At 61.0% G+C, this 20,671-nt stretch overlaps 1 protein-coding gene across 3 annotated transcripts; it reads left to right on the forward strand.

Moving 5' to 3' along the window:
- Positions 1-8,322: 8,322 nt before the first annotated feature.
- LOC141916245 (calcium/calmodulin-dependent protein kinase type IV-like) lies at positions 8,323-20,576 on the forward strand. Of its 3 annotated transcripts, none has more exons than XM_074808553.1 (12): positions 8,323-8,588; positions 9,074-9,201; positions 12,792-12,870; positions 13,204-13,266; positions 15,673-15,755; positions 15,916-15,988; positions 16,571-16,661; positions 16,764-16,838; positions 17,049-17,124; positions 17,241-17,367; positions 17,491-17,643; positions 18,013-20,576. In XM_074808553.1, the coding sequence occupies exons 2-12, from the start codon at positions 9,104-9,106 to the stop codon at positions 18,235-18,237; spliced, it is 1,143 nt and encodes a 380-aa protein (XP_074664654.1). In that variant the 5' UTR covers positions 8,323-8,588; positions 9,074-9,103; the 3' UTR covers positions 18,238-20,576. The 3 variants fall into 3 exon arrangements, with proteins under 3 accessions (XP_074664654.1, XP_074664656.1, XP_074664655.1); XM_074808555.1 differs by having other exon boundaries at positions 18,181-20,576; XM_074808554.1 differs by having other exon boundaries at positions 18,633-20,576.
- Positions 20,577-20,671: the final 95 nt, after the last annotated feature.

The raw sequence follows: 20,671 nt of genomic DNA on the forward strand, positions 1-20,671 counted from the left end.
CCCTTTTAAATTTTTTTTTTAAATAAATCTATTATGAGGAGCTTAGAGATGTATGTAAAACCGGCGAGGGACGATTTGAGGATTAGGGATCGGCGCTGTCCTGGTGTGACGAGCAAAGAAAAGAAAATCCTGCCGGGGCGGGAAGGGGACGCCGCGTCCAGCCGGGCCGGCGGAGCAGGAGGGGTCACGGCGGCGGCGATGGCAGAGAGACCCCGGTGCTGGTGACGGGGGGTCCTGCCGCGCCCCCACCCCGCTCCCCGCCCGCCCGCATCCAGTTTAGCATAAAAGTCATTTTGGTTTGGGCCCCCCCTCTGCTGCTCCCTCATTTCCAGGCAGCTGATAACTGTCCTGAGCATCAGGGAAACCCACCGGCTGGGCACCGAGAGCTGTGCGGGGTGAGCAGCGTTTAACCCCCTCCGCCAAGGATAATTGCCTTGTTTACCATTTTCCTGACCCCAAAAACACAATGAAATTGTGCACAAAACCAATAGATTTTAGCCACATGCCTGCAGAGAGAGAGGCGATATAAATAAAATACAGATAGGGACTGGCGCGGCGGGGCTGGGTAATGGATTCATGGCGCGAGCGGGGACGTGCGGCGGCTGCCCGGGGGTCAGGACGGGGTGACCCCTCCGGCCCCACGCGGCGCTGCTCAGGGTGGCTTTTTGGGGACCAATTCTGGCTTTCCTGGAAATGGCCCCGTGGGACTGGCCAGCCCGGGCTCTGACTTGCAGAGCTGCTTTGGGTCAAAAACCTACAGTCTGGGGGAGAGCAGCCGTGGCTCCGCGGCATCCACCGCCCCAGGACGGGCTCGGGGTGGTACCGAGCACCCCCGGGACGGTTTGTCCTGCATCCCTGCGGCAGGCGCCGAGCTGGCACCCTCAGCGCCCCTGCTCATCCTCTTGCTTTAACGCACCACCTCTATTTATTCTGCTCCTGTAACTGTAAAATTGATTTTCTTGCAACAAGACGCTTGTCTTTCACTACTGAACGCACCCAAATGCTCCAACATAAGACACTGGCAATTTTTAATTAGTTTCCTTTATACCTCTTGCCTCCCCAAGCAGGCATGTGGAACCGGAACAGGGGAGCCCGAAAAGGAGCAGGATCCAGAGGTGACAAAAGCACTTTTTATTCTTGATATGATTATTAATCACACACGCCATTTACCTAACGAGGCAGGAGCGCGGGAGGGCCGGGGTAAGCGGCAACAGGCGCAGGGAGGTGATTAGTGCATCTTTTTTAGCTGCAGGGCTGGAGAAGCGTCTTTAACCACCATAATCTTTAAATACGGTCTCAGAGCAGCTCCCTGTCGCCAGGCCCCCTCCCCACAAACACCCACCCGCACCCAAACCAGCCCTTGCTCCGCCGATCGCTGCCCCGGCACGGCGTGGCGGTGAGCTGCCAGCGCCTGCTCGGCCGTACCCGTGGCCAGGAGCCCGGCCAAGATGGCAACTGCTTGGCTGGGGGGCGAGGAAGATGTTGGGAGCCCCTCGATGGCAAATTACAAACAGACGTGGGTGATACCAGCCAAGTGGCAGAGCCACGCGGCCCATCACGCCCCGCTGATAACGAGCCCGGGGTTATTAAAGCTCCCACCCTGCCCCCACCAGCCCCCTGCCTGCGCACCCACGGCCTTGCAAGGGCTGCTGCGAGCCCCCAACTCGGGGGGGGGGGTGTGTGTGTCCTGCAGCTGCCCTCTGCCCCCCCCAGGGGCTGCGTTAAAGCCCCAGCAAGCCTTGGCCGATGCTCCAGGGATGGGTGTAGGTGAGGTGCCAGCACCACGTGTCCTTCACCAAAGCCCTGGGTGGAGGTCACTGCCGGTGCTCCCGCGGGCTCCCGGCACCCCACGGCACCCCCAGCCCCCCCGTGCACTCACTGTCCCCCCTGCAGCTTCCCCAAAACGCGGGGGCTGCTCGGCCACGTGGGCAGCGACGGGGCGGGAGAGCTGGGCTGGACCCCCAAGAACGGCCACTGCTGGGAAGGGCTGGGGGGTCCCCAGGAGCAGGGGGCAAGGTCAGGGGGGGTGTTTTTGGCTGCAAGGGGAGAGCAAAGCCCCTCTGCCCGCCCCGGCGGCGTGGGGCACCGGCACCACACACATGTGTGAGCACACAAGCGCGCGGACACGTGTGCGCTCAAACGAGCTGCCCCAAAAAAGTTACCGGGGGGGGGGGGAAGGAAAAAAAAAAAAAAAAAAAAGCAAAGCGAAGGAAAGTCCTGCAGTCTTTTGCCTTGTCAGTTCTCCGTCTGCTGTCACTCAGCCGCCGAATTCTCCTTCAAGTTGTCATAGCAAGGCTGGCGGGGATTATGCCGAGGCTCTGTCCAGAATTGATTCATGTGGAACGCGTGCTTGACGAGCGGAACCGCTGGTGTGAGCGGGAGCCGCTGAGACCCCCTATTTTCCCACCTTCCTCAGACAATCTGGTATTGTTTGGCCGCAGCCTTAGTGATCCCTGCGCCGGGGCTGTGACTGACACAGCTTTGAGGCTCTAAGGCGTATTTTGAATTTCTAAAACCTCTCAGGAAGTCCCCGGGGTGCCTTCTGCCATTGTCTTGTTTCTCCTTTCGCCTTTTTCCCTTTCCACCCCAAACCCCTCCCGCCTCCCCCACCGCCTCCTCCCCCTTTTTTTTTTTTTCCCCTTCCTCCCCCTAATTCCAGGCCCTGCAATCCCCAACACAACCAGGTTTTTTCTCTCCCCCATGTTTACGCTCTGACTCTCTCTGGAGCTGCTCAGCCAGTTCGCAAACATGATTTTTTTTTTTTTTAAAAAAGAGAGAAAAACTAAATAAAGCTCTAAAAGTTCCCAAATCCTTGATCCACCGTGGAGAAGACGGGCTTTACTTGTTTGCTTTTAATCAGCTGACGCAAACCTCAGGATGTGTTGAAAAATAATAGAAATAAATCTTTCACCTAATCTATCGCACGCCTGCGTCCGCCCCGCTGCCCGCTGCGCTCCGGCCATCCATCCCCCCTCCATCCGCGCCAGGGCCGAGCACAGGGACCGTCCCGCAGGGTCTGGCCCAGGAGTTTCCATCTTGGAGAAGCGTTTCCACCGGGAGCCCCCAGAGGGGTGCAGACCCCCCAGCAAAGGACCGGGCTCTCCCCGGTGAGGGGTCCGGGCTCTGCTACCCCCGCCTTGGGCTTTCGTGTGCCGGGACCACCGAGCCAGCGCTGCCCCGTCCCCCCCGCAGCCCCCGGCCTCTCCTGGGCTCGGCACTATATAACCATTTCCCATTTCCAGTCTTAATCTTATAAGAATGAATTGAGAATGACCAGCGTAAATACACAGGTGCCACTGGGAGCAGAAACCACTCTTTAATCTCAGATATGAAAACAATTCCCTGCTCCACTCGCTAGCAATCAGCAAGTGCTATCAGTGCCGCGCTCTCCCCGGGAACAGGAGAGCTTATAAATATGAATTAGTGCAGAGAAAATCTACTCTCTTACCTAAAGCTAAATGTTATCTGGGTCCCTTTCCAGCAGTGGCTGACATTTCCAGAGTGCTTTTAGTCACATCTGCGGGAAGACAACTCATTTCTTGTTTTTTAAAAAAAAAAAAAGGGAAGAGAAGGAGAAAGGAAAGCAAGAGGAAGCGGAGGAGCGGGAGGAGGATGAGCGGCGGCGCAGGGAGACGCTGCCTTTGTTTAAAGAGGGAAATGCTGGATGCCTGAGCCTCCTCCGGGAGCGGGGAGAGGACGGGTGGGCTCTGCTCCGGCACCCGGCGCTGGCCGGGGAGAGGAGGGGGCGGCTGGGGCAGCCGAAGCTCCGAGGCAGCGACACAACGTGCTCCTGCCTGAGCGAGGCCTCGAGACGTGAGAGCTCGCGGCTGGGGGCATCGAGCAGCCCCGGGGTGGCTCTGAGTGCCACCACCCACCTGTCCTGGGGTCCTGGCGGGGGGGACATGGGGAGTGGGGACCCCACCCCAGCACCTCGGGGTACCTGGGACGGGTACCCACAGCCCCAGCACGGACCCCGCTGGGTTCATCTGGGTGAAGCCTCACGGGAGGGAGCCCGGGGGGAGGTCTGGGGATCTGCGGGGTGGCAGGTCCCCACACGCCGCCTCTGCCCAGAGTCCTGCTGAGCCAGGGCCAGTCACCACCTGCCGCCGGCGGGGCTCGTACAGGCCACCAAAAGCAGCAACGTCTGGCCCAAGGGTGGGAGTTGAGGCCCGAGGCAGAGCTGGGACTATCCTGGGGACACCCTGAACACGGGGAGGTTCAGTGCCCGTGTCCCCGTGCCAGGGTGGGTCGTGCTGCCCTGCCAGAGCCGGGGAAACTGAGTCACGGCGTGGGAAATGCTCCCCCAACCCCGGCCCAGGGGTCCCTTTGGAGCGAGGGGACAGTGCGAGGAAGGTGATGGGGCAGGGGTGGCCCCGGGCGTCACCAGCAGCAGGAGCTCAGCCCCAGCAGCGTGTCCCTGGCACAGGGCTTGCTCTGCTCCGGCAGCATCCCAACCAGCAGCACCTCTCCCTGCATCTCCCACCCCCCCGCTCGGGGTGCACGAGGGCCCCCCCACCACGCTGCCGCCGCACCCCGAAGGGCCCCGCGCCTCCACGGGCTGGTACCGCTGGCGGCGGGGAAGGATGCGGCCCCGCACCCCTCCTCCCTGCTCTGATCCCCGCTACCTGCGGCCTCTCACCGCCGCCGTATCTGCGAGGGAAGGAACTACAGCCCGCGAGTCTCTAATGTGATGCTTAAGCCGTCTTTTAGGTTTTTAATGAGCGGTTCCTGGCAGGAATGCTCAAACATCACTAGGTAGCCAGACCTGCCTCGCTGTCAGCCGCGCGATGTGTTTCTGTGTCCTTGTCTGGCTTAAGTGAGCTCTGACCTCATTTGCTTCGTGCCATTCAATTAACAAGGCGAGTGGTGCTGGGGGGGGGAGGGGGGATGCCGGGGGGAGTTTAACCGTATGTATTAATTTCCATTTTATGTTCCAAACAATTGAGCATCGCTCGGCGGCGGGAGGCAGCAGCCGGGCCCTCTCACGGGTACCGTTCCCAGCCCCGGTTGTGTTTTGTTGGCAACTCCCAGCCCAGCGCTGGCGGATTGTGGGGTTCAGGGGGACCTCGGGGGTCCCTGCTCGGGCCTTGCCTTCCCGTCCCCCACCCAGGGGAGGGTCCGCGCCCCACGCAGCCCCTTCGCCGTCCTTCGGTTAAGGCCCCTCCATCTTGTGCTTCATCCGGAACATCGATGGCTGCGCAATGAGACAGAAACGATTTGGAAAAGGAGGAGAGAGGGAGAGAAATGTTGCCCAGGATGTTAAAAAAAGCCACTTCAGGCACCTAAATTTATGCTGCTCTCAAATGGATTTTATTCCAGTGTAATGAGAGAACAAAATAATTAATTCCTCTCCCGCAGACAAAAGGCTAGAGGCTTTCCTCCCGCCCCATCTTCGCACCGAGCCGCGGGGAGGACGGGCCGGTTCCCGGGGCAGCTCGCCCGGTGCCAGCGCCGGATCCCAGAGGTGCTGCCAACCCCCCCCCCGCAGGCAGGGGGCCGGGTCTGCACCCCAGGAAGGTGTCCCCAGCTGGGGACGGGGTCCTGCAAAGGGCAGCCCCCTCCTCTCAGGGCTGAGGTGCTTGTAGGGCACTGCGGGGTGCAGGGGACCGGAGCTGCCATCGCAGCCCCCATCCCTCGCCCAGCCCCAGCCCCACCCAGCGCCCACCCATGGGTGGCAGGGGGGCGGCTGCAGACACTCTGGGCAGGGTCACTGCCCCCTCGCCAAGAGGTTCCCAAAGGGAAGGGGCTACCTCTGCTCTTCACACGCAGCCCCCCGGTCTTTGGGGCTGGGGACAAACAGGGGGATTGGGCTTGGTCTCGATATTATCTCATGTTAATTATGCAAACCAGCCTCCTCCAGCCCCCCCTCATCTCCACAACATACCGGGACAGGGAGAAACGGAGGCAGAGTCAATTTATTCACTTAGCAGGTCACTCCCTTGAAGAACATCCCTTTCAAAAGGGAGTTGCAACTAGACTAGATCAAGCAGGGCTGAGTTTGCCTCCCTCAGATATGATAAAATATTCTAATAAATACTTGGGAAGCCCATTACAAGGAGAATGTTTCATGTCGGCAAGACCTTCGCGGCGGAGCCTTTCATGCGGGTCTCCCGGCCGAGCCGCAGCAGCGGGGGGGCCGTGCAGCAGCCCCGGGCCCCCCCTGCCCGTCGGTCCCATGCGGAGGGTCGCTGCCCCACGGGATGCTCTCTCTATTTCCAATTTTTAAAGCAAAACATAAAACTCTGCTCTTGGCTCGCAGCTTTGGGGAGCAGCCCCCCTTGCCTGGGCAGCCCCGGTTCCCAGCTGCAGCTGATGAGGAGGAGGATGGAGCGTGTGGCTGAAGACCCCCGCACGCCTCCCGCTGCTGCTGGTGTGGTGTGACCCACGGCCAGGGGCTCGCCCAGGATTTGTTTCCTCCCCCATTTTCCATACAGGAGGAACCTCCTGCTCAAGTCCCTTTGCTGCAGGAAACACGAACCCCCCACGGGGCTCCTCAACAGCACAGATGGCCCCAGCCAAAGGGCCAACTGCGCCCCAGCCCTACCCCCAGTCCCACCCCATCCCCAGTCCCACCCCACCCGAACCCATCCCACCCGAACCCATCCCATCCCACCCCACCCCACCCCATCCCATCCCATCCCATCCCATCCCACCCCATCCCATCCCATCCCATCCCATCTCATCCCATCCCATCCTACCCCATCCCATCCCATCCCATCCCACCCCATCCCATCCCATCTCATCCCATCCCATCCCATCCTACCCCATCCCACCCCATCCCATCCCATCCCACCTCATTCCCATCCCATCCCATCTCATCCCATCCCATCCCATCCCATCCTACCCCATCCCATCCCATCCCATCCCATCCCATCCCATCCCATCCATCTCATCCCATCCCATCCCATCCTACCCCATCCCACCCCATCCCATCCCATCCCATCCCATCCCACCTCATTCCCATCCCATCCCATCTCATCCCATCCCATCCCATCCTACCCCATCCCATCCCATCCCATCCCATCCATCTCATCCCATCCCATCCCATCCTACCCCATCCCATCCCATCCCATCCCACCCCATCCCATCCCATCTCATCCCATCCCATCCCATCCCATCCCATCCCATCCATCTCATCCCATCCCATCCCATCCTACCCCATCCCACCCCATCCCATCCCATCCCATCCCACCTCATTCCCATCCCATCCCATCTCATCCCATCCCATCCCATCCTACCCCATCCCATCCCATCCCATCCCATCCCATCCCATCCCATCCCATCTCATCCCATCCCATCCCACCCCATCCCATCCCATCCCACCTCATTCCCATCCCATCCCATCCCATCCCATCCCATCCCATCCATCTCATCCCATCCCATCCTACCCCATCCCACCCCATCCCATCCCATCCCATCCCATCCCACCTCATTCCCATCCCATCCCATCTCATCCCATCCCATCCCATCCCATCCCATCCCATCCCATCCCATCCCATCCCATCCCATCCTACCCCATCCCATCCCACTCCATCCCACCTCATTCCCATCCCATCCCATCCCATCCCATCCCATCCCATCCCATCCCATCCCATCCCTGCCCCCATTCCCATCCCATCCCCAATCCCAGTCCCACCCCCTCCCTGGCCCCATCTCACCCCGACCCCCACCCCACCCAAACCCTGCCCCCAATCCCCCCCTTCCCATCCCCATTCCCACCCCATCCCTTCAACCCAACCCCGCCCCAATCCCAGGCTCAGCCCCGTCCTGCCCCCTCCCACTTTTACCCCCTCCCACCCCTCTCCCGCCCCCCTCCCGCCCCCATTTCACCCGCCCCCCGCGCTTTCCCCCCCCCGCTCCCATCCGGCGGGCGACGGCGTCACCGTGCGGCAGCGCCCGGCAGCGCCCGCGTCCTCCCGGGGCGGGGCAGGATCGGGCCCCCGGGGGTGCGGGGGGAGGGGGGGGGATGCCAGGCTGTGGGTGCTCCCCGGGATGCGGGGCAGGATCGGTCCCTCGACACCCGAGGGGGTGCCGGGGGCTCCCGAGGTGCGGGGCCGGATCCTGACGTGGGGCTGCGAGTGGAGGGGGAGCGGCTGCAGCGTGGGGAGCGCCCCCCCCCCCGCCCCCTCCCCGGGACGCGGTGCAGTGGCGGCGTCGGGCCGGGGGGTGGCACGGCCGAGCCAGCCGGGGGAGCCGTGATGCTGCCGGGGAGGGTCCCCGGCCCCGCACCCCCCCCTTTCTCTTTCCCCGCATCCCGGCATCCCTGTGCTCCTGCATCCCGGCATCCTCCACCCCGCATCCTCCATCCCCGCACCCCAGCGCTGCTCCGCACCCTGCTCAGCACCGCCCAGGAGCTGAGCCCTGACCCCCCCCCCCGCCCCATCCCCGCCCCGGTGAGGAGCAGCGCGGGGGGGTCCCTGCCCGCCGGTTGGCAGCACGGGCCCGGGGGGGGCTGCAGCCGGGGCCAGCGCCAGCACTGAGGCGTGCGGGGGCTGAGGGCCCCCCCCCCACCCAGCGCCCCCCCCTCCGGGGATGAGGCAGCGCCGAGGGGGCCACGGCTCCGCCGAGCAGCCACGCCGCAGCTAACGGTATGTGCGGGGCCCCCCCAGTCTGACCCGAATAGATAACGAGTATGAGAGCAGGAGGCTGCGGGGGTGCGGGGGGGGCGGGGGGCGCTCCCCGGCCCGGCGGGTGTGTTTGATGTCGGGCTGGTTTTGGGGGTAACCGCAGGAATCGGGGGGCAAATACCCCAACGTGCCAGTCTGTGGGGCACAGCCCGGGCTGCGGGTGCAGGATCCGGCCTGCCGGGCTCTGAAAAGCCAAAATGTGGGGAGTCGGGGGGGGGGGCCTGGTGTGGAAAACTGGGGGGGGGACACACGACACAGAGCGGGGGGCAAAAAGGCAGCGTACGTGCCTGGTGGGGAGGAGATTTGTGGCCGTGACTTGACGGTGTTCGCTAATCCCGAGCGCTGCTTTTTGCTGGGCCATCTGGGCGCTCGCACACGGGGAGGGGGCAGCGAGGCGGGGGGGCGGGGGGGGCCGCCGCGATGGCCGGGTCTCTTCTTCCGAGCAGCTGGCGGGAGCTCGCCGCCCCCGGCCCACCATGCCCTCCTCCAAGACCGACAGCGAGTACTGGATCGAGGGGTCCCACCGCGAGATGGCCCTGGAAGATTTCTACGTCGTGGGCCCCGAGCTGGGACGGTACCAGCTGATGGGGGGGGGGTGGCAGGGGCACGGGGGGGGGGAGGCAGGGACCCACCTTGCACGGGAGGGTGTCCTGCTGGGGCAGGGACTGGCCGGGGGGTGCGAGGAAGGGGTGGAGGGATGGATGAAGGGATGGCGGGACGGGTACTGGGGGGGGTGGGGGTGGAGGGGGACCCTGCCCTCGTGGGTAAGCTGGGCCTCGGCGTCCGTCGTGACGCTGCAGCAGCAGTTTTGGGGCGCTCGCTGAGGTTTGGCAGGATGGGGCCTGGGTTTCTCACCCCCGTGGTGGAGAGCGGCCCTGTGGTGAGACCCATCTCCCCTCGGAGCAGCCCAAGGCTTTGGGGTGGCGGGCGATGAGCCCGGCACGGCGTGGGGCCACGGTGGGTCCCTCCCGCAGCAGCCCCAGAGCTGGATTTGTGCCGCCTGGGTGGGAAAGCTGCGCCGGGGGCACCGGCTCTGTCCCCGTGTGCGGTGGTTCGGCGGGGAGCGGCCTCGGCAGCTGCTGGCTGCTCGGTGCAGGCTCTCGTGACTTGTTTATTAGAGGCCCTATCGTAAATCCTCACGGGCAGGGGACGTCAGGGCTGGCGTGCCAGGTGCCGCGGGTGCTGTGTGTCGCTTCCCGGGGCTGCCAGGAGACGCGTGGTTTAAACTCAAGGCAGTGCCCATCTCCCCTTCCCCAGCGGGTTTGCCCGTGCCGCTGGCACACGCCGCTCCGGCACCGCATCCCCCGCGGCAGCTCGGCCCTTCCCCAGCCCTCGCGGGGCCCCGCGGGAGCCCAGGGCCGGTGCCAGGTGCCCGTGGGCCTGGGGAGGCTGCCGGTGCCCCCGCGGCCACGACGTGTCCCAGCGATGCCCAGGCCCAGCTCTGGTGTCCGGGGAGGAGAGCGGCGGCGCCGGCACCGAGGGGCTCTCCTGGTGCCAAGGGGCAGACGGTGGCCCAGGGCCCCCGGAGCAGAGGGGTGCAAGGGGGTGCGGGGAACCTGGGTGCGGAAAGTCTGAGGGTCCCGTCTGAGGGGGGCTCCGGGCCGCGCCGGGGAAGGGGAGGCAGCGCCGCCCGCTGTGCCCCGGCTCTTAAGCGACGGTTTTGGTGGTGGCGGTTCAGGCTGGGCCAGCCCCAGCCATCCGCAGGGATCCGGCAGAGCAGCCTTTGAGCCTGAAAAACAGTTTTGGTAAAAGCAGGTATTTAAGGCTTCTTACCAAGGTGTGGCCAGTGTCAGCCCAGGGCTCGGCAGCGTGCAGCCCTGTGCAGAGGGACGTAGGACAGAGGGACAGACTCTGAGCCCCCGGACCCCCTTTCAACCGTCCCGGGTTTCAGTATCCAGGTTTAAATCAACCCGTTTTTATTTAACCCATTTATTTAAACCAATTTGAAATTGAACTGGGCTCAGTCTTCAAGCTGCCCGCTCGTGGCTGCACGCCCGGCGCTCTGGGCACGCGGCACAGGGTGGGAGCCCGATCACCGTGTGCGGCATTGGCTTGGTGCCTCTCTGCCGCGGCGCCGGGCCACGAGGTCGGATCCTGCTCTGGCCTTAGAAGGGAGCAGGGGAGGGAGGAGGGGGCACGGGGTGGCCGTCCCCGCGGCCATGCTGCTGTGCCAGCAGGGAGGACCCAGCCTGATGCTGGCTGGGGGCCGGTTGCGGCCGTCGCGGCGTGGCCGCGGGCAGCAGCGTCTGGTCAGGGCCAGGTTTGCACCGTCCCCACCGCGGGCCGGCGCCGGCGCTCGGCAAGGCCGCACGTGCCCCTGCTGCTGGTCCGGGCTCTCTCGGCAAATCCCATTGTTCGACGTTTTCCAGTTCATCTGTAAAGCAAATGCAATTATCTCCTGTCGCAGTCAAGGTTGATTGTGGGTATTTATTTGAGGCCTGAGGAAGCCGCGAGCGGCGGCTGCGGGGGCCGGCGGGGCGAGGGGCCAGGCTGTGGCGGATGCCGGCGCGAATCCGGCCGCTGCCATCATGGGGAGCGCCGAGGGGCCGGTGCCGTGCCACGGGCACAGCGGGCTGCGCTGCGTCCGAGGAGCAACCCCAGCACCCCCGAAACGCCGAGCCCAGGGCTTCTAGACCATCCTCTTAGCGGCAGGAATCAGGCTGCAAATTGTCCACGAGGAAAAATCTTGCGGAAGGGTGAGAGGCGACAGGTCTGGGCTGGGATTCAGCCATGGAAGTGTGGAAGGAGGAGGAGGGGGGGCTGCCAGGTCCTGCCCCCGCGTCCGGGCCGGCTCGGGAATCCGGAGAACGAGGCGCCCGCGGCGGGGCAGGGCAGGGCGCTGCTGGGTTACTGCGAAGCCCCCGGCGCCTGTGGGAACGGTGCCTGCGTGAGCTGAGCCCCGGCTCCGCGGCCAAAACGTACTCGTGGCTTTTTCGTCCCACTGGAAGCGCATTATTGTTGCGGTCGCAGCAGCAGTGATGCCATTTTGGGCTCAAAGCGAAGCCTTCTGCCTGTTTTCCTGAGCTGGAGAAGAAGGTGACGGCCACCTCTCCCCTCCAAGCCCGAGCGATTCATTTCCAAAGTGCTTTTTATTTGCAAAATAAAATTTCATAGAAAACATTGAGAGAAAGGAAGAAAATGTTTTGAAAATGGCCAAGGTCTAGAATTGCTGGGTTTTCTCACCCCGCAGCATCACCGTGGTACCTGGTACCCGGCTCTGCCGTTGCCATGGGAACGCGATTCCCAAGTTCAGCCGGATGAGTTGCAAAATCCGCTCTCGTTTTTAAAGCAAATCTCTCTTTCACGAGAGCACCCTGGGGAGCGCCGCCGGCGGCAGGGCGTTCAGCACGTGGGGCTGCAGCAAAAGGTCACTCGCAGCCACGCTGTGGGTTGGTCTCGGTCCCGGGGGGAGATTTTGGTGTCAAAGATGGTGTCTGGGCGCACGGCGCTGGCTGTTGGGTGTCGGGTTTGCCGGGGCCGAGGGCACGGGCAGGCGGGGATGCCGTGTGCCCTGAGGCAGAGCTGAACTCGGTCCCAGAAGACGGCGAAGCCAAAGAGCAATAAAATGTGGTCAATTACTCAGGGGCGAGAATTAATCTGCTCCGAGGAGCCAGGCAGCAAAGATGAAATTGCAAACGAGCCCCGTAATGGCCTGAAGCAATGGGTTGATTTCACCGTCCAGTGGTTAGAAAATGTTATTAACTAGATCTAAAAGTCACCGGCAGCTGAGGGGCACTGCTGGGGGTTTAGCGGGGACCATCCCTCTTGTAACTTGGGGCGGTTTAACCCGGCTGGGAGGTTCTGCGGCGGCGCGGGCTCGCCCCGAGTGCCGTGGCCTTGCCAGGGACACGGCTGGGATGGGGACCCTCGCTGTGACCCTGCAGCCCCCGCTGAGGTTGTCCTCACGGCCGCGAGCGGGGAGAGGGGGGCCCTGTCCTGTCGTGAAAGCCGCTTAAGGATTTAAACCCCCCGTAGGACTCGGTTTTAATTAAAACAGCTTCACACAGGAAAGCTGGAAATGATGCGGGGAGGGGGAGGCACGCTGGGCTCCCCGGGCCTGGCGCTGGCAAAGGTCATGGGGGGGGGGGGCATGGGGTGAGCGGGACCCCCCTCTCCGTCCCGGCCGCATCCAGGCCACCTCACGCACCCTCTGCCCCGCCGCAGGGGAGCCACCTCGGTGGTGTACAGCTGCGAGGAGAAGGGCACGGGCGCCCCGTACGCCGCCAAGATACTGAAGAAGACGGTGAGTGTCGGCAGGGCGGGGGGCTGCGGGGTGTGGGGGGGTCCCTCCTCCACTGCCAAAGCTCCTTGGCACCGGGATGGGCCCAGGGCTGGTGGCCGGGCATCGCTCCCGTGGGCTGGGGGTCCCGGGTGGGTAAAAGCGCTGGGGTTTGGGCTGGGGGTGCAGCGGGGTGGGGGGGGACTGGGTGCATTTTGCTACTGCTGGGGAAATGGGCCCTGGGATGGATGTGGGAACCTGCAGGGAGTGATGGGGGGGTGTCTCTGCGTGGTGGGGGGCCAGACCCCGACCCGGCAGCGCAGGTAACGCCGCCTCCGGGTGGGTTCTGCTTTCTAGATCGACAAAAAGATCGTGAGGACGGAGATCGGGGTCCTGCTGCGGCTCTCACACCCCAATATCGTGAGTACGGCCCCCGCGGCGCAGCTCGCAGCTCCCCTCGCGTCGGGGCCACTCTCCCCTTAACTCTGCCCCCGGGCAGCCCAGGGGGGGCTGGGGTGTCTTTCTCCTCCTCCTGTCTCGGTGCAGGATGAACCCAGCACCCCACGGGACACCCTGCCTGCACCCCCGTCCCCTCCCTGCCTTGCAGATGGGCTCTGGATGCCCGGTGCTGCCCGCGGCACGGTGACTCCCTGCTCACTGCCGCGTGAAACTCCTGGTCCTTGCAGCGCTCTTGAGCCTCCCAGCTCCAATATCAAGGGCCAGCGCGCCCCCGCCCCATCCTCCCCCTTGTCCCCTGGCCTGAGATTTCCATTCGGTAAGCAATTTCCATCGAGGAGATCAAATGAATACCACAGAAAATTGCCCATCTGTAATGAATCCTGCAAGGGGAGATAAAAGGCGGGGACGGGACCGCGGGTGCTGGGCGCTGCGTCCCGGCGCAGCCAGTCGCCGTTTCTCTTGCTCAGCGCTCGGGGGATAATGGCGGCTCGGCTGGAACGATTTGCAACGCCCAGGAGCGGATCTAATCTCCGCCGGTGTCAGCAGAGCCGGGGCCGCCGTGTCGGCCCCTCTGCAGTGGCAGGGGGCTCAGGGGCTCTGTGCCCCCCGTCCCTCCACCTGCCAGAAAAGCTTATTCCAGGCTGCTTAGTTCCACCAGCAAATTGGAAAAGCATCTCAGAGACAACCTGAGTTAAAGAAATAACACAAAAAGCCACCTGGCAGCTGCTGCCATCGCAGTGCCGGGTGCTGGCTTGGTGACAGACCCCACTCCAGTGGATTTCATGGCCAGCACCTCGCCGGGCCATCGCCCAGACGTCTCCTCGCTGCTGGCTGCTGCTGCCCAAGCTGCCACTTTTCTTGCAGCATCACCCAAAGCCCTGGGCACGGCTGCTTCCAGGCCAGCCCATGCCAACCGTCCCCGGAGCGATGAGGTTTCGCTCTCTGGAGGAGCCCAGGCGGGGATGTCCTGCCTGCCCGCCACCACCCAGAACCTTGACACAAAGAGACGAAGCTGAGAGAAGGCCAAAACATCCTAAAAACAGGGATGATGGGGGCAAACACGCCGGAGCCGGGGCGTCCCTCAGCCCCTGGGCCCGCTCGGTGTGGGCCTGCCTTGAGCACTGGGGTTTTTCAGTGTTTTGGGGCATCCAGGCACTTCAGCCATTTCCATGGAGATGCTTCCCCCGCCCTGGGACATTTGGGCAAACGCAGGGACAACCTGCCCTGGGTGGTATCGGCCACAGACGGGGAGAGGCTCCTCTCTGATGTCTTATCAGAAAAGCAACAGAAAACTCAATTTCTGCCTCCCTCCTCCTGTGCTCTCCAGGCAGCAGCACCGCGGAGCCGTGCAGGAGGCACGGCCGGCCGGTTTGAATATTTAAATCACTTGAGCTTTCTGTAGGGTTCTGCTCACTCCCAAATTCAAGTGATTTTTGAAGAGATGCTCCGTTTCATTATTTACACTGGTGCGCGCTATCGTTCAGCACCAACCTCAACAGTGGATGATAATAGGATTGTAAACTTTTGAAGTTAATAGGAAAATTATAGTGCTTCCGTGTATTATTATAATGCAATAAGCTGCCACATAGTGTCTCTCACCCTGCGGGGTATCGCGGCTTGTCACCCAGCCTATGAAGGTAATGATTAAAGCCCCATGAAATTCGCAGTGTCACAAAAGTCTTAAGAAGCATGAAATTCTCTGTTTTCCATTAAAAAAATAAAAAATTTGCATTTTGACATAGTTTTAAGAGAGACCTGTTAATTCCAGATTTGCTGCAGTGGCACAAAGGTCTCGCGCAGACAAGCTCATCTTGTGTGGGAGTTAAAAAACAAAAATCAGGAGAAAAACAGTTTCTTTAGTGCCTCTTCTGCTGCGAAATGGTCCGAGGGACATTTCCAAAAGCGCCCGCGGGGTCCCAGAGGTGGCCTTGGCCCCTCGGGGCTCCGTCTGTCTCCTGCAAGCACAGATGTGCAGGATCCGTCCCGGGAGGGCTTTGCCAGGGTCGCTCCCACGCCGCGGGGCTGGACGGAGGCACCCGAGGTGCCAGCGCAGTCGATGAACCTGTGAAATTAAAAAGCTGTCGCTGAGCTCCTCTTCCAGTTAACGAACTTGGAGGCGTGAAGAGGATAAAGGCGCCGCGTGCTCATCTCTTCCCGTTCCCAGCATCGTCTTTAATGCACAGTTAAGTGAGCAGGGTTGTTGCAAACGGTTTAAAAAAAATCAGAAAAAAAAATCACGTTCAACTAAATAAAAAGGCAAGGAGGGAAGGGCTGCCCCGCTAAACCCCTGACACCCAGCGGTCGCGCTCCTCCCGGCACAGCCGGCCTCCACCTCCGCCTCCGCATCCCTCCTGTCGCCCCTTCCAGATCAAGCTGAAGGAGATTTTTGAGACGCCCTCCGAGATCGCGCTGGTCCTGGAGCTGGTGACGGGAGGAGAGCTCTTCGACAGGTACGCCCGGCCCCGCGATCCCCCGCCCGCTCCTGGGGAGGGGGGACAGATCCCACCGTGCTGGCGGGGGGAGGATGAGGATGGAGGGGGTTGGGGGATGGAGGGTGAGGGGGGTCTGTGCGGGGCAGGGCGCTGCCACGCTGACCCCGTGTGCCCGCAGGATCGTGGAGAGGGGGTTCTACAGCGAGCGGGACGCGGCCCACGTCGTCAAGCAGATCCTGGAAGCTGTTTCGGTAATGTCCCCCCCGCCGCAGCCTCTGGGCCCGTGCGTGGTTCGGGGGTGTCGCTGTGGGGGCTGCACCCTCCCCAAATACCCCTGGGGAGAGGCACTGGGAGCTGCACCCATCCCAAATACCCCTGGGGAGAGGCACTGGGTGCTGCACCCACCCCAAATATCCCAGGGAAGAGGCACCCAGAGCTGCACCCACCCCAGATATCCCGGCAGAAAGACGTTTGCTCACTTGCCCTTGGCCTTCTGAAGGCGCCTCTTCCAATCCGCACTTGGGGGGGAGGAAGGAGAGGAGGGAGGAAGGTCAGCGCTGCTCTGCATCACAGGTCTGCTGGAGATGGGGTTTCTATGGCAACGGGAGGGTTTAGAAATGGAAACTCGTAATGGGAAATGTGCTTCCCGTGCCCCCGTGGCTGTGCTGGCAGCTCCGGCACCGCAGGTGTTGGGTGTTTCCGAAGGAACAGTCACACGAGTTGGTCCCGTGTTTGTGCCGGGTCCCCGATCGCAGCCGCCTCCTCCCGAATTCTGTCCGAGGCAGACGGGGCTTCCCCGCCCCCTCCCACCTCCCCGCTGTCTCTCTCCGTAGTATCTGCACGAAAACGGAGTCGTCCACCGCGACCTGAAGCCGGAGAACCTGCTCTATGCAGACCTGTCCCCCGATGCTCCCCTTAAAATCGGTGGGTTTGCTGGGGGCCCCCGGGAGGGGGGTTTGTAGTAGGAGGGGGGTCAATGGTGCCTCTCCCTGACGGCAGCGCTGCTCCCCTCTCTGTCCCTCCAAGGTGACTTCGGGCTCTCCAAGATCGTGGATGAACAGGACACCATGAAAACCGTCTGCGGGACGCCGGGGTACTGCGGTGAGCGGGAGGGAAGAGCTGAGGGGCGGGAGGGAGACCCGGGGAGGCTGCTCCCTTCCTGAGGCCGTGCACAGCTCGGTGCAGGGATGGCTGACGGCTGTGCCGGGCTTGGGAGACGCTGCTGGTGCCCAGGGGGTTTCCTCTGCCGTGAGGTTCCCCCCGTGGGAGCTCCCCACATCTGTGCATCTGAACCCCAAACTCTACTTCCAGCCCCCGAAATCCTCCACGGGTGCCCGTACGGCCCTGAAGTGGATATGTGGTCCGTGGGCGTCATCACCTACATCCTGTGAGTAACGGTGCCGGCGCCCCGCGGGCGGTGAAACCGCGGCGGCAAGACGCTTCGCACCAGCTCGGCCCACCGGCGGGGCCCGGGCAGCAGCGTGTAGCTCCTCTCTCCTGCAGGCTCTGCGGCTTCGAGCCCTTCTTCGACCCGCGAGGGGACCAGTACATGTACAGCCGCATCCTCACCTGCGACTACGAGTTTGTGTCCCCGTGGTGGGATGAGGTTTCCCTCAACGCCAAGGATTTGGTGAGCGAGGCCGCGCCGGGGCTCGGGGCTGCCGAGTGTGAAGCCTTCACTGCTTGTGAAGAAAACAGAACTAGGGGTGTTTAACAAATGAAGCTTTTTTTGTATGTCTGGAATTGGTTATAGGTCAGAAAATTGATCGTCCTGGACCCCCAGAAGAGACTGACCGTCTACCAGGCGCTGGAGCATCCCTGGGTCACTGGGAAAGCCGCTAAATTTGCTCACATGGACAGCACGCAGAAGAAACTGCAGGAATTTAACGCCAGGCGGAAGCTGAAGGTAAGGAGAAAAAGCCCCGTTAACCCCTGGGGGTGGCTCGTGTTTGCATCCTCTTGTGCAGACGGGCTGGGGCCACCGAGAGCTGCTGTCGCTGGGCTTTAAGGCTCCCCTGCCCCGAGCAGGTAAATGTTCAGCCACACGCGGCAGCTCGGGGAGGGGGGTGAAGGCCAATGGAGCGGCTCCTTGCGCAGCTTCGTCCCCCCAGGGCAGCTGCTGCCGGGAAACGCCTTTCCCGAGGCGAGGGGCTGCGCTCCCCGGCTCGGCGTGGCCGCAGGAGCGGGCGCCATCTCCCCTTCTGCACCCTCCTGGGGCTCGAGCGCCTCCGGACGCAGGCAAATAACCGCTCACGCCGCTGTGCCTTTGCAACAGGCTGCCATGAAAGCCGTGGTGGCTTCCAGCCGCTTGGGCAACCACGGCCACCACGACTGCTCCCGCAGCGGGCGCAGCCAGGGGGGTCCCCAGGGTGCCTGCCTGCCCCAGGGGACGGGGACCGCTGGCCCCGAAGCCACCGCCACCGAGGACCTCGACGCTTTCCAGAGCGACTGCCCCGCCATGGCCAAGGTTCCCGTGACCGGGGCCGGCTGCGAGAGCTAACGCGCTTCGGCAAGCGATACCCCACTGAGCCTTGGACACTGGCACGGGGAGAGGCGGGGGAAGCCGGGGGGGACAGGAGCGCCCCGAGTGTAAGTGTGCGTCGGGAGCCCGTGGTCTGTGGCGTGGAGCATCCTTCTTTAGTGTCCTGTTGCCAGTGCAGTCGTACCTGGTCGCTGTGAGTGTGTGTCTGTACGGACCCGACTGAGGAAACAAGGCTGGTGACTCAGTCTTCCAACAAATGAACACTTTTGGCCACTGTGGCTTGAAAAGATCCCAAGTGGCTTAAAAACGAGGAGCAAACAGCAGAAGAAGGATTTCTTTCACCTTCCCTACAAAGGCAGTGAGTTGGCTTTACGACAGTTTTGTAAATAATCCTGAAGGGTTTATTTGCTTAGGGGAGAGGGTGCGTCTGGACCATCGCTGACCACCGGCGCTACGTCTCCAGTCGCTGTTACAAGACCCAGCTGTAGGTTTGCTGCCGTGTCGGACAAGGTTTGTAGGAGCCTTTGAACCCAGCTGTTTGATCCTACGCAGAGAAAAAGTGTTTGCCAGTGGTTCCTTTATTATTTCTAGATGGTAGACGACCTCTGCTTGATTTGTGCTTTGGTTCCGCTCCAGTTTCATTTGTTCCCACGTTCTGTCTTGCTGTGGGCGCGTGGTGGTGGTGGGATTGTCACGAACCGGGAATGCTGGCTCGTCCGGCCGCTGCGCTGGCATTCCAGGTTACGATTTACACGATGGGTTTTAACGAAGAGCGACGCAACTCTTTCCACGGCGCGTTGTAAGACTTTGTGACGTGTAATGGTGCTGTTGTTTCCTGAGGGAGGATAATGAGTTTATACATATTGTGGGGTTTTTTTTAAGACTAATGAAATCAGTTGACAAACTTCTTGAAATTTTTTAGGCAGTTCTTTACCAAGCCACAGAATAAGCATTTGCAGATTTTAATATAGGACAAGTAATCAGACAGGAAAAGCCATATTACACGTGGGGGGTTACAGAAAGGCGGGCAGCTGCTCCGCAGTCCCAGCTGGTGTCATCCAGCGCGAGGTTTGCTGGCCCGAGGCAACGACCGTGACCTGCAGCCCTCACAGTTTGGGCCATACACATAGAACAGTGTGTCCGGCAAAAAAAGCTCAACTGGAGAAGAATGAAATTCATACACAAGGTTAATTTTTCCAGAATGGGGACACAGAACCGAGTAGTTGATAAAGGAGGGGCTGTGAACAAAAACTGAAATTTTGCTGAGGCTGAAAGGCGCCATTCCAGAGAGCCAGCTCGGCGCAGAGCGTGGGGCAGCAGGTCAGAGCTGTAATCAGGGTGCCAGGAAGGGAAATGTAACACAGCGACTCTCGTATTTATTTACAGCACAAGCAGAAATCATAAAGACTATGTATAAGGGCTGATCCATACCGTAATGAAGCTCATTTATGTTTAGGGTGCTTGCAGAGCTGAATACAGAGGGGTTTTTAATTGGAAAAATACTAGGTCTCAGCCAGAAATGCGCTTTTTTTTTTGAACTAACGGTCATACCTTCAACGGGGAAGCAGACGCACAGCAAGATTTCACTTTGGAGAAAGTAAACACTGAGAACCTGGGAGAATGCTTTGGCAAGGGGAAAATTATTTCTTTCTCTTTGCGTTTTGCCGGAGGGGCAGTTGTTTTCTCTCGTTTTTTTGACACAGAGGGCTGAACCTTGCAGTGTGCCGAACTCCCGTCTTTATCCCATGCTTAGGGTGACACTCTCTGTCCTTCAGGCTCCGTGATGCATCCCCATTTACTCCAGTGGGGCTAGAACTCTTAACTTAAACCATGTTGTTTACTAACCCAGGTCTTAAAAGACTATTTTATATCCTTTGACATGAAATACTTATTTAAATGCCTTGCAGGACCAGGCCAGAGTGCTCAGCACACCCAGAGCCTGTGAAGCAGGGACCAATGCTGGGAAACGCTGAGTAACGTTGCCCTGCCCCCAGACTGCTCCTGATCCTGCAGAATAATGGGAAATAAGGTATCAATTAGGTATTAATTAGGTAACAGCAAGTAACAAAGTATCTTCAGCAATGGAAGCCACCCGAGGGAATACTGTAAGCAAAAAATGGAGTTTGCCTCTTGTCATGTCGACAAAGTATTATTCCACAAATATCAGTACTTAAAGGTAGAAAAAAAAAAAAAATGTACTCCTGGGGGTAAAGCTAACAGGAGATGCCATTTTGGTCTGTATGCTGTTTTCAGAATGTGTTTTAATAACTTACTACTTCAGTATAGTGGTGACATTTCCAATATTGCAGATATTTATAACAAAATATAGACAGCTAATAAAGTATCAAACATCATAACAGAGGCTCCGTTTTCACTTTCTCAGAATACAAAGGCTGAAAACCGACAGAGCCAAATAGCAGCTTGCTGAAGGCCACTTTTTTTCTTATTTTTT

Source organism: Strix aluco, chromosome 29, assembly GCF_031877795.1.
Source record: "Strix aluco isolate bStrAlu1 chromosome 29, bStrAlu1.hap1, whole genome shotgun sequence".
Taxonomy (NCBI): Eukaryota; Metazoa; Chordata; class Aves; order Strigiformes; family Strigidae; genus Strix; species Strix aluco.